Source organism: Schistocerca gregaria, chromosome 6, assembly GCF_023897955.1.
Source record: "Schistocerca gregaria isolate iqSchGreg1 chromosome 6, iqSchGreg1.2, whole genome shotgun sequence".
NCBI classification, from domain to species: Eukaryota; Metazoa; Arthropoda; class Insecta; order Orthoptera; family Acrididae; genus Schistocerca; species Schistocerca gregaria.
In genome coordinates, this window is record NC_064925.1 from 238,073,035 (window position 1) to 238,087,200 (window position 14,166).

At 43.1% G+C, this 14,166-nt stretch overlaps 1 protein-coding gene across 1 annotated transcript in view; it reads right to left on the reverse strand.

The window, feature by feature from the left end:
• Window positions 1–2,743: 2,743 nt before the first annotated feature.
• LOC126278576 (uncharacterized) overlaps window positions 2,744–14,166 on the reverse strand; it is a 179,237-nt gene continuing 167,814 nt past the window's right edge. The window contains exon 6 of the mRNA XM_049978782.1: window positions 2,744–3,500. Coding sequence (XP_049834739.1) covers window positions 3,409–3,500 — 92 coding nt within the window. The 3' untranslated portion in view covers window positions 2,744–3,408. The remainder of the gene's footprint in view (window positions 3,501–14,166) is intronic.

A 14,166-nucleotide genomic window follows, 5' to 3' on the forward strand; every position in this document is an offset into this window, starting at 1 on the left:
GTAGGTGAGTGTCAGCAATATGTCTCGTGGTCTTATCGTGGCGTGTTTATCTTCTGCCGCTAGGTCAAACGATAGAAATGCCACTTGCACGCTCAGAGTAGTAGATTGTCGGTGACCAACTTCAAACAGAGCTTGATTAATTTCCACACACATTTATTAAAATAATAACAAGCATAAAAATTACTTAACTTGGTTCTGGATGCTATTTACAGTTGACAATGTGAAGTTCCTTTGGTATTGGTACGTTAATCTTATTCTCACATATATCTCTGAAACTTGACAAAAGTGTCTATACATTTATCTTCATGGCTATGTACAGGAATATAGTAATCTTATTAGGCGCAGAGTGAAGCTTGACTATAGACTGGTACAGACAAATGCAGACTGGTGCAGACTGACTAATCGGATGTCTGTAACTCGTTATAATACCTCAAGCGTTCAGGTATCACTGCGTGAGTGTGATCCGCAAGAGAAAAGGTTCTACGTTAGCAGCAATCTCATTGGCTGCATTACATATTAATACGCAGACCAGCGGAAGCAGAATTTGGTCCGTCTCTATGGCAGCGCCATCTTGTAGTGCGGAAACAGATGAGCACTGCGCCTGCGCTGATTTGCTTAGTGGAGCGCGCTCTAGTGGGAAGGTTGTGTACGCTCTGACTACGCAACAGTATCTCCTATTTCACATTCATCTGCATCCTCTTCCATTTGCATAGTATAGTCCTCAAGTACATCGCCTCTGTATAAACCCTCTATATACTCCTTCCACCTTTCTGCTTTCCCTTCTTTGCCTAGAACTGGGTTTCCATTTCAGCTCTTGATATTTATACAAGTGGTTCTCTTTTCTTCAAAGGTCTCTTTAATTTTCCTGCAGGCAGTATCTATCTTACCCCTAGTTAGATAAGCCTCTACATTCTTACATTTGTCCTCTAGCCATCCCTGCACACCCATTTTGCACTTCCTGTCAATCTCATTTTTGAGACGTTTGCATTCCTTTTTGCCTGCTTCATTTACTGCATTTTTCCTCTTTCTTATCAATTAATATCAGCATATCTTCTGTTACCCAATTATGTCTACTAGCCCTCCTCTTTTTACCTACTTGATCCTCTGCTGCCTTCACTACTTCATCCCTGAGAGCTACCCATTCTTCTTCTACTGTATTTATTTCCCCAACTGTTGTCAATTGTTCCCTTATGCTCTCCCTGAAACTCTGTACAACCTCTGGTTTAGTCAGTTTATCCAGGTCCCATCTCCTTAAATTCCCACCTGTTTTCAGTTTCTTCAGTTTTAAGCTACAGTTCATAACCAATAAATTTTGGTCAGAGTCCACACCTGCCCCTGGAAATGTCTTACAATTTAAACCTGGTTCATAAATATCTGTCTTACCATTATATAATCTATCTGATAACTTGGGTACAATGCTACAAATAGACAACTTAGCCTGCACTCCGCGTGCGTTGCTAGTTGCCTTACCCCAAGTAAGTATGATAGGACCGTTACTCTTCACATCACATATAAATGGTCTAGCAGAAAGTGTCGGATGATCTTTAAGGCTGTTCTCAGATGCTGCTGTTGTCTGTAAGAAAGTTGCAAATCCAGAAGATAATAATGATTTGCAGAATGACCTCCAGAGAATTTATGAACGGCGCAGGCTCTGGAGCTGTCCCTGAACGTAAATAAATGTAACATATTGCTCATACATAGGAAAAGAAAACCAGTACTGTGTAGTTACATTATTGATGAGAAACCGATGGAGAAAGTATCTGCCATAAAATATATTGCAGTAACCGTCAAGAGCGACTTTAATTGGAATGATCAGATAAAGCAAATCGTTGGAAAAGCAAATCACAAACTCAGATTCATAGGAAGAATGTTAAGGAAATGTAGTTCATCCACGAAGGACGTAGCTTGTAGGGAGCTTGTTTGACCGATTTTGGAGTATTGTTCATCTGTCTGGGATCCTACCAGGTAGGTATGAAAGAAGAGATAGAGAAGATCCAACGAAGAACGGTGCGTTTCGTCACGGGATTGCTTAGCCGGTTCGAGAGGCTTACGGAGGCGGTAAACGAACTCCACTGGCAGACGTTACAAGGAGGCGATGTGCATCACGGAGAGACTTACTATTGACACTTGGAGAGAACACTTTCCGCAAAGAGTCGAACAATGTATTACTTCCCCCCAACCCCCCAACCCTCGCTCCTCCAACACACACACATATGTCTGCCGTAATGAGCACGAGGAGAAAATTCAAGATCGTAGAGCGAATACAGAGGTATAATCAACAACAGGGTTGGAAGGTTCAGTTAACTGTACAAAAGTACCCTTTGCCACACACCATTACGTGGCTGGTGGAGTATGAAGTAGATGTAGATGTAGTTGTAGAGGTAGATTAATGTGTAATTTCGTTGTTACTTTATGTGTGTACTTGGTCGAGAAGAGAACAAGGAAGTTACAGAGTTCAAGTAATCCTAGCTGCTGATTCAATACACCACTTCGTTTCGCCGTCAACACAAACATTGAATAATGACGGCTCCAGAATCTCCAATGATTCAGCAATACTCTACAAACCAGTCACATGTCTACGTGAGCGGCCTTCATCCTCGTCTTGTGATAATGCTGATCGGTTGTTATACCAACTGTCCGAGATACAAAATCCTCTCCGGGATTTATCTGAATGTGCTTACTTACTCCCTTCCAAATGTAGCCGAGTCAGTTTAAGGGACAAAGGGTAAACACAAAGGCAAAAAAGTTTTTGTTGCGTTTATTAGTGAGTTTCTGGTCAACAAATATCTTTCATCACAATATAAAACTATAAGTTGCATTATTTTATCTTTAAATACATCGTAATGAAGAGTTTTGTACATTTAAAAAAGACAACATCCTTGGCTGAAAGTAACGTGGCCAAATTTTCAAGACGAAATGAAAGAAAATTTCAAAAGATTCCAGCGTTTCCATCATATCTTTGTCTCCAATAATTCATGTTTAAACAAGATATTTTAATAAATAGCTACTGAAGCGATTGAGAACCTGTGGCGATGAGCGATACGATCTCGTAAGCAAAATCGCTATTTTCGGAGCACGTGTAGTCACAGGTTCCAGTGATGTAGCGAGACAGATTGCCTCAACATAGACTTAAAAATGTATCTCTGGAGTTTGAATAAAACCTATAGAGAGGAACGGAAATTTTTATGTCTGTCAGCAACGCCATCTCACGTATTTCAGTAGTCGTATTACCACAGTATGGTCACTGACGACAACCATCCCGACGGTTTCGTGGCGGAGATGGAAAATTTGCAGTTCAAAATGGAAGCTAGCGCCGCGCGAATTTTGCTTTCTTTGACTAGGATATCTAACACGCTGAGCTATCGTCGATTCACTTTGCGTTTTTCCCTCAGTGCAGCTCAGAATTAACTAGCTGAGAGCGGCCACTGTTGCCAGCATGATGAGTAAAGACAGTAGCATTTCATGACCACCGTGTGTGGGAGGAGAGCTGCCATCGACTCCTGAAACAAACATAAAAAATGTCTGATTAACTCTAGAATACTAAAGAAGGTGAAATGATACCGTGCTACAGTTGTAAAGCTTACTACTCCACATTTTATTCAAAAGAAGCCATAATGTATGTATTATGCGCATAACATTAAATACCTTAATCAATCACGAAAAGAGAACAAAAGTTCGGAGGCATTACTTTTCAGCGTGGCCTCGTACATACCATCAGTAGATACAAAAAAAACTAAAAGTTCTGAGATGAATAGGACGACCGTCCGAATGCATTAATGTTATCATGACATGACCATGTTACCAGTCATGACACGGTCTATAATGGGCGTGCGCCATCTCAGATGGTTAGTGAGCACTATAAACAACCACGGATGATGATACATTTATGTGAGAGAGAACGTTATCACTATTTAGCACCGTCTGAAATCCGTACAGGTTGTATCATAAATGAAACGTAACTTTTTTCATGAAAAATAATTTTATTTACTTATTTATCCTCGAAAGAGTTGTAGTACAGCGCTCTCCCACACCTAACCATGCATTCTATTTTACATCCATGATGACGCACAATTTAGCAGAGGTATTACATTTAGTATAATGCAACTAGAAATTATTTATCACAAAAATAGTTAAAATTGTAATAGCAACAGCCGAGAATACACAGTTTATTCACTGACGGAAAAAATCGCCACACGAAAAAACAATTAATGTAATGAAATTTCGGGAATACATTTGTCTGGGTAACATATTTAAGTTATTAACATTGCAAGATCACAGGTTACGCCGGCAATTGTAGCCGAATGGTTCTAGGCGCTTCAGTCCGGAACCGCGGTGCTGCTACGGTCGCAGTTTCGAATCCTGCCTCGGGAATGGTTGTGTGTGATGTCATTATGTTAGTTACCTTTAAGTACTTCTAAGTTCTAGGCGACTGATGACCTCAGTTAAGTTCCATAGTGCTTAGAACCATTTCATAGATTAATATAAACACGTGATAAATCAGTGCTAGTACATTAATAACTGGTGCAACCACCAGAATGTTGAATGCAAACAGGTAAACGTGCATGAATTGTGCTCTACATTCGCTGGATGTCAGTTTGTGGAATGGAATTCTATTTCTGTTGAACTTGACCATTCAATAAGGGACGGTTATTGCTGTTTGAGCATGACGCTAAGGATTTCATATGATGGTGTCCCATATGTGCTCTACTGAAGACAGATCTTCTCGCGACCAGATCAAGGCAACATGTCGACTCTCTGTAGAGCATGTTGGCTTACAACAGCAGTAAGTCGGCGGCCGTTATCCTTTTGGAAAACACCTCCTTGCATGCTATTCTTGAATGATAGAATCACCATACGGATCTACAAATTTGCTGTCAGTGTGCATGGGATAACCACGAGAGAGCTCCTGTTGTCATACGAAATCGCACTCCACACCATAACTTCAAATATAGGTCCAGGCAGACAGGTTGGTTGCTGGCCTAAAATAACCTCGTGCTAACCAACATACGGCCATCACTGGCACCGAGGCAGAACCAATTTTCATCAGAAAACACAACAGACATACACCGAGCCATCCAATGAGCTCTCGCTTGACAGCACTGAAGTCACAGTTGGTGGTGGTTTGTGGTCAGTGGAATGCACGCCACGAAGCGACTGGCTCGGAGTTGTCTTTGAAGTAACCGATTTGTAACAAAATTCAAATGGCTCTGAGCCCTAGGGGACTTAACATCTTAGATCTTCAGTCCCTTAGAACTCAGAAAAACTTAAACCTAACTAACCTAAGGACATCACACACATCCATGCCCGAGGCAGGATTCGAACCTGCGACCGTAGCGGTCGCGCGGTTCCAGACTGTAGCGCCTAGAACCGCTCGGCCATTGTGGCAGGCTGATTTGTAACAGTTTGCAGTGTAACTGTGGTGCCGACTGCTGCACAAATTGTTGATGTCTTCGCGCCAGAGCCATACACCGTAAAGGATGGTATTCCCTTTCCTTAGCGCCACGTGGTCGTCCGGAGGCTGGTTTTTTTTTTTTTTTTTTTTTTTTTTTTTTTTTTTTTTTTTTTACGACCTCCTGCAATCACTTATGGTGACTGTATGGCTGCCATGTCTCTGCAGTACTCCATAAGGACCACCCAGCTTCTCGTAGCCTTTTTGCACGAACTCGTTCAAACTCAAATGAGGTGTTGATAATGGTGTCTTTGTCGCCTTTAACGCATTCTTGACTAACATAAATTGACCATGTAACTCACGCTCATGACCGTTACAGCGTGTATTTAAAGCAAAGCTGATTTGCATCCTCACACTGACGCTACTAGCGCCACTGTTATGTGACTGGCGCGAAATTTGAATACACATCATCTTTCAGATGTAGAAATGCGCCTACCAACTTTCGCTTATGTCTCACAACTCCTTCTGCTTTTTTTGCAATCAGTGTATTTGTTTGTGATAAGTAAGTAAATGAAGGTAAGATGCAGACAGCTTTAAAGTGGCAACAATGGTCGTGAGAGATGAGCTGACAGGTTGACTGAGGAACAGAATGCAGGTTATAAAACGACACAAGTAATGAAGGGAGCAGAAAACAAATAGTATGTCCGACCAAGAAACATATCGAGAAAGTGACGTAACTGCGAGAAGAGGTTAGCATCTGCTTCACGGAATGCAGGTAGTTTGTTCCAGAGGCGCAAAACATTGGAGGAGGTGACTGAAAATGTTTTTGCTTTGTAGGTAAGTACAGCTACGTATTGCTGAAATGAGTCCTTGTGTTGTCATTGGGAGGAGACGGTAGGTATTCTTCAATGCAACATAGTGGTGTGTGCACAATACGGAGCCTATTAAGTATACACAGGGTGTAGCAACGCTGTTGAGGCACTGAGGTAAACAGGCGGATATTGCAGATGTAAAGAACAATAGCATACACAGACAGTTCTATCAGCATGTTCACCACATTCATATTACGTCTCGTATGCTGTGGGAACGTTTCTAAACGTCTGCGACGCTTAGACAGTATTTTTTGGCCTTCTGAGGTTCTCATCCACATTATCACTCATGCCCTGCACTGTTTTCTGATACCTTTCCCAGTAATAGAGGAGATATTAAAATTATTTCATATTCCGTCGTATTTACTTTAAAACGCAGGTTTGATACCAATGTGAACACTGAAGACAGGTCGTCATTCATCAGGATGACGGCAGTTTTTACTTCTTCAGGTCATCGCCGTAAAAATGAAATTCGCAGGAGAACAGAACCAACTACATTTCATTGACATAACAGGAGAAGTGGGTCGAGGCCTATCCCTTGGGGCACTACTGAGATAACATCCTGTTTATCGTGTAGCTTTTAAACCACAACGCCTTAAAAAATTAACTTGCAGCATTTTTATGAGCAGTATATAATATCTGAACGTATCCAATCCTTTTGCTTAAGTATAATAACATCAGTACTGGGGTTTCGTGGTTGCCTATGGCATATGTAAGGACATCAGTTATGCTACGTAGAGCAGTAGTTCTTGCTATAGTGTTTAAGAGAATTGGGCAGTTAATTACGTTGAATGTACTAAGTATCCAAACAGTAGACAATAATTGGCCAGTAATCACAAGCTGATAATGTTTCTATCTCAGGTTTAGTACGGACGGTATATTGTTTCTATTGTGAGTCATATATCCTATTTAAGACGGAAATATTTAATACGACAGTCAAAAGGAAGAATTGTAGGGAAGACACTGAGGGATAGAGAGAGAAGTGAAAGCATCAGGAAAGGATCTACAGTGGACTCCATTAATGAGTGGATACATAGTAGAAAGCTTGCATAGAACGAACATATAGACAAAATCACCAGCTGGTAAAAGAAATATTAGCTGTCCAAAGAAAATGGAGTGACAACCTCAGGGTATACTGAGAGGTACTGGAGAAAACAGGCTTTAGACTAGGAAGAAAGAAGAAGAAGAAGAAGAAGAAGGTCGAAACAGAGCGACATATCAGATATTCGTTATACTGATGCCATTGCCTCTCGCAATTGAAGAAAACGTAATTGTTTTTCTTGTCTTTAGTGTAACTAGTTTTTGGTGTAAAGTGACTACGTTAGATCCGTGTGTGGTCTGAGGGCACTCTCCGCGTTCTGGCCCAGACGGACCAATCAGGACCCACTGCCTTGTCGCCCTCTGCCAATGGATTCATTTGTGAGCAGTATAGAGTAGCATGGTGTCAGTAGGCAGCTCTTCCCGTTATTGTAGGCTTTCTACAGCTTGGAACCTCTACTTCTCATTCACGTATCTCCTCAGTTGGCATCAGGAGACTGAGTGTATCCCGTTCCGGTCTTCCGAAAAGGAAAACCCCTTGGCAGTACCGGGAATCGAACCCGTGTCATCCACACAGCGGCCAGATGCGTTGACCAGTGTGCTTAGGAGGCAATAATTAATTGCAGCGTGGGAGCTTGCATATGACGACAAAAAAAGCAAGTAATACAGTTCTTCAGTTCTTACATGAACCACATTTTTTGATTTTATCTTTCTGATGCCTATACTACGCACGTATTCCACAGAATAGCATGAGTCATATCGCTATTCCACAGTTAGCATTCAATTTGTCTCTCTGGCGTGCGATCGGTGGCAGTGGCGGCGAATAGAGAATTTTGGGATCCCCCGAAATTATATGAAAGAAGTCTGCCTTACTCATCGGACTGTGGAGCAATAAAAGCCAACTACACGGTTCATGTAACCACCGCCTGTGTTCGACATTAACGTGCTGTAACCACCCATGGACTGCGGGAGTCAGTACTTGCAGTGGAGTGTATATAAAGCCTTTCGTGGGGACGTAGGAAACATTGCAATCTTTGTAATGAGGAAATGAAACGTTTTTTCTGACGTCCAAAGGGGCATGAACATTGGCTTTTAGGCCAAGGGTGGAAGCATTTCCGAAACGCCTAGTTTATAAACTGTTCGCATGCTCCTGTGGTTAAAGTATGCTCCGCTTAGCAAAATGGCTCCATCAGAAACTAGCGTTGAGGCAACTGTGGTGTACCGCAGGCCATACATGCTAATGGTGAACGACAGCTGTGGATATGTGTACGGGCGAATAGACGTGCAACTGTTGAGCAATTTGGTAGAAAATCCGAAGAAATTCTGGTCGTATGTAAAGTACACAAGCGGCAAGACGCAGTCAATACCTTCGCTGCGCAGTGCCGATGGTACTGTTATCGACGACTGTGCCGCTAAAGCGGAGTTATTGAACGCACTTTTCCGAAATTCCTTCACCAGGGAAGACGAATGGAATATTCCAGAATTTGAAACACGAACATCTGCTAGCATGAGTTTCTTAGAAGTAGATACCTTAGGGGTTGCGAAGCAACTCAAATCGCTTGATACGGGCAAGTCTTCAGGTCCAGATTGTATACCGATTACGTTCCTTTCAGATTACGCTGATACTATAGCTCCCTACTTAGCACTCATATACAACCGCTCGCTCACCGATAGATCTGTACCTACAGATTGGAAAATTGCGCAGATCGCACCAGTGTTCAAGAAGGGTAGTAGGAGTAATCCATTTAACTACAGACCTATATCGTTGACGTCGGTTTGCAGTAGGGTTTTGGAGCATATACTGTATTCAAACATTATGAATCACCTCGAAGGGAACGATCTATTGACACGTAATCAGCATGGCTTCAGAAAACATCGCTCTTGTGCAACGCAGCTAGCTCTTTATTCGCACGAAGTAATGGCCGCTATCGACAGGGGATCTCAAGTTTATTCCGTATTTCTAGATTTCCGGAAAGCTTTTGACACCGTTCCTCACAAGCGACTTCTAATCAAGCTGCGGAGCTATGGGGTATCGTCTCAGTTGTGCGACTGGATTCGTGATTTCCTGTCAGGAAGGTCGCAGTTCGTAGTAATAGACGGCAAATCATCGAGTAAAACTGAAGTGATATCAGGTGTTCCCCAGGGAAGCGTCCTGGGACCTCTACTGTTCCTGATCTATAAAAATGACCTGGGTGACAATCTGAGCAGTTCTCTTAGACTGTTCGCAGATGATGCTGTAATTTACCGTCTAGTAAGGTCATCCGAAGACCAGTATCAGCTGCAAAGCGATTTAGAAAAGATTGCAGTATGGTGTGTCAGGTGGAAGTTGACGCTAAATAACGAAAAGTGTGAGATGATCCACATGAGTTCGAAAAGAAATCCGTTGGAATTCGAATACTCGATAAATAGTACAATTCTCAAGGCTGTCAATTCAACTACGTACCTGGGTGTTAAAATTACGAACAACTTCAGTTGGAAGGACCACATAGATAATATTGTCGGGAAGGCGAGACAAAGGTTGCGTTTCATTGGCAGGACACTTAGAAGATGCAACAAGTCCACTAAAGAGACAGCTTACACTACACTCGTTCGTCCTCTGTTAGAATATTGCTGCGCGATGTGGGATCCTTACCAGGTGGGATTGACGGAGGACATCGAAAGGGTGCAAAAAAGGGCAGCTCGTTTTGTATTATCGCGTTATAGGGGAGAGAGTGTGGCAGATATGATACACGAGTTGGGATGGAAGTCATTACAGCATAGACGTTTTTCGTCGCGGCGAGACCTTTTTACAAAATTTCAGTCACCAACTTTCTCTTCCGAATGCGAAAATATTTTGTTGAGCCCAACCTACATAGGTAGGAATGATCATCAAAATAAAATAAGAGAAATCAGAGCTCGAACAGAAAGGTTTAGGTGTTCGTTTTTCCCGCTCGCTGTTCGGGAGTGGAATAGTAGAGAGATAGTATGATTGTGGTTCGATGAACCCTCTGCCAAGCACTTAAATGTGAATTTCAGAGTAGTCATGTAGATGTAGAACTGACCACCCATATGAACGAAGCCGCCACAAACATTGTCTCCTCACAGAGTGTTCAGTGAACATTGCTCTGCATGGGCGTCTGCATCAAGGGCCTACCTAGTTCATGCAGCCGTGTTGCTTGCTGTTCATCGGCAACGAAGGTTGGAAGTTGTTCGCCTATAATGCAACTAGGTGTCCACTAAGTTGCAACAGGTGGCATTCTCAGATGAATCACATTCTATAATCGCACAGATGGCCGTTGCCATGTACGGCGTGAAACGTCTGAATGCAAACACCCTGCAACAAATTTGGAGGGGTCCAGATGGAATAAGGGAGCGAGAAATCCGCAGGGTGATCTCGTTAATGTGCAAGGCACAATGGATCAACATAAGTATGCATTTATCCATGGTGACCGTGTAAACTCCTACATGCAGTTTATATCTCCTTGGCACAATGGCATCTACCAGCAGGACAATGCAATGTGTCACATACCTCAACATGTACGCAAGCGGCTCGCGGATGAGTTTAAGTACTCTTCTGGCCACCAAACTCCCTGGTTTTAAGCCCATTGAGAATCTGCAGACCACCTCGATCTAGCTGTACGCGTCATGAATACTCAATCGAGGGACCTAACACAGCTGTGCAAGGCAATGGAGCAGCATGGCTCCAAGTCCCCGATGGCACATTAGAGAACTTCACAGATTCTCTTCCTGCACGTCTCGCAGCAGATTCTTCAAGATTTTGACAGGTGGTCACTTTAATGTGATTGGACATGTGTATTTGATGGTGTTTGTACGAATGTGCCGCTAAACAGGGACAACGATACGTTCACTGCACAATTTGAGCAAACCTAAACTTATACTCATATACACGTAGCGTGCCGGTCTGACTGAACCAGGAGATGACGATAACCTTCACGAGGAACGGATCGCTAGAGATGGGTAGTTTGACTGTGAAAGTGAATCAGACTTTTGTATGAGAATAGCATATGAACAGTGCTGCCTTGAGGAGTAGTACCTTTCAGAATAGACTTGATATCATCAGAATTGTGTTTCCTTAATTGGCGTTATAGTAGCCATTTATTCGATGTCGAACTTTGTATTGCCTTAGAACATTTCAACATGTCAATATACGACAGTGTCACACAGGAAGGAGCAGCTGAGGCTTGCGATTTAGGAGGCGGAGTAGGCTACGTTCGTGAAACAAACTTTGCTATCAGCTACCGAAGTGCATTGTGAAGTTTAATACGGAGTGAGCATAAAGCATTTTTTCTGATTACAATCAAATATTACTAAGGAACTATGCTACATATAGCAGTACCCATAGTTCAGATTCCTGTAACTGAGGTACAACATAACGTATTGACATATGTCCATATAAAGTTAATGAAACAAACTACCATTAGAAAATAGCGGCATAGACGTCTGGAAGCATATCCATACAGACCTTTATGAGTTAAGGTACCATTTGCAGAAAAGGGCCTACCTGTTTGTAGCACAGTTACCTATAAATCAATTTTTGTAATCACGGGAACCAGTATTGTCCCAGTCGGGCAGCTTACAATCTGGCATCCAAATCTCACCCAACCGACCAAAATAATCTCCCTGGTTCAATCAAATCGGCGCGTTAGATGCACCAGGTGATGAAACAGTCAGTATACATTTGAAAACTGAATCAATCACGGAATAATGTAGATAGAGAGGTACAAATTGACACACATTCTTCGAATGACCTGGGGTTTTATTAGAACCAAAAAAATACAAACGTTCAAAAAATGTCCGATAGATGGCGCTTCATGTGATCAGAATAGCAATAATTTGCGTAGCAAAGTAAATGTGGTGTCACCGCCAGACACCACACTTGCTAGGTGGTAGCCTTTAAATCGGCCACGGTCCGTTAGTATACGTCGGACCCGCGTGTCGCCACTGTAACTGATTGCAGACCGAGCGCCGCCACACGGCAGGTCTAGAGAGACTTCCTAGCACTCGCCCCAGTTGTACTGCCGACTTTGCTAGCGATGGTTCACTGACTTCTACGCTCTCATTTGCCGAGACGATAGTTAGCATATCCTTCAGCTACGTTGTTTGCTACGACCTAGCAAGGCGCCAGTATATTGATATTGTGAATCATGTACCATAAAGAGCGACGTTCTCCATTAATGGATTAAAGTTAAGTATTCTACCAGCTACGTCCGTTTTTCTCAATTCTAATTCCCGTGTCATGTTCCAGACCTCACGCCAGCCTGCGTGAGCTAAAACGCGTGCATTTCGGCCTCCTTTAGCAACCCTGTGTTGGCTCTCCTGCCAACCACAACAGTAAAGATGATGTTCTTTACAGGAAATGCTCAATATTTTCACCAGCATTCCTCAAGAATAGATGTAGCCGAGGAACAATGTTGTGAACAGCACTGTAAAGCATGTCCGTAGTTATGGTGAGGCATTTGCGTCGGACGTTGTATTTCAGCATCCCTAGAGATGTCGGTCGATCACGATACACTTGCGACTTCAGGTAACCCCAAACCCAATAATCGCACGGACTGATGTCTGGGGACCTGGGAGGCCAAGCATGACGAAAGTGGCGGCTGAGCACACGATCATCATCAAACGACGAGCGCAGGAGATCTTTCAAGCGTCTAGCAATATGGGGAGTTTTTTTGGTTCTAATACAGTCCCATGCCATTCCAAGCATGTGTGTCAATTTTTACCTCTGTATCTACATTATTCCGCGGTTTATTAAGTTTTCACATTTATACTGACTTTTTGATCACCCGGTACATGAGTTAAAGCTTATAATCCGTACTAATTAGCTTAAACTGCGCACTGAACGTATCGTTTGCACTATACGTACACACGTACACACATCACCAAATAATTGCCTTTTACTGCTCCATACTGAGAGAGACAGACTCCTATTATAAGCTCACCAGACAAAAAATTACAGGTTCCCATCAGATCACCAAAGTTAAACGCTGTCGGGGTCCACCAGCACCTCTTTGGGTGACCGTCCAGGACTGAGGACTGCCGAGCGTTGGTGTCAGGCAGGGAGCACATAGCCCTAGTGAGACCAATTGAGCAGCTACTTGGCTGAAACGCAGCGGCTCCGACCATGAAAGCTGATAACGACCGGGAGAGCAGTGTTCTGACCACATGCCCTTCCATATCTGCATCCAGTGGCACCTAAAGGCCGAGGATGACTCGGCGGTCTGTCGGTACCGTTGGGCCTTCCAAGTCTCTTTCAGACGACGTTTAAACAAACAATTAATCACCCTCTGTGCACGTGCAGACGAATCGTTAAGCCTTTACAGATGGCGCAGCGATTGAAACATGCACAACCGTACTAGCCCTGCCTATAATTTAGTACAAAGCACTAGTTAGTGAGGCATTAACACTACTGACCATTCAAATTGCTACACCACGAAGATGACGTGCTACAGACGTGAAATGTAACCGACTGGAAGAAGATGATGTGATATGCAAATGGTTAGCTTTTCAGAGCATTCACACAAGGTTGGCGCCGGTGGCGACACCTACAACGTGCTAACATGAGGAAAGTTTCCAACCGATTTCTCATACACAAACAGTAGTTGACCGACGTCGCCCGGTGAAATACTGTTGTGATGCCTCGTGTAAGGAGGAGAAACGCGTACCACCATGTTTTCGACTTTGATAAAGGTCGGATTGTAGCCTATAGTAATTACGGTTTGCCTCATCGCGACATTGCTGCTCGCGTTGGTCGAGATAAAATGACTGTTAGCAGAATATGGAATCGGTGAGTTCAGGGGGGTAATACGGAACGCCGTGCTGGATCCCAACGGCCTCGGATCACTAGCAGTCGAGATGACAGACATCTTATCC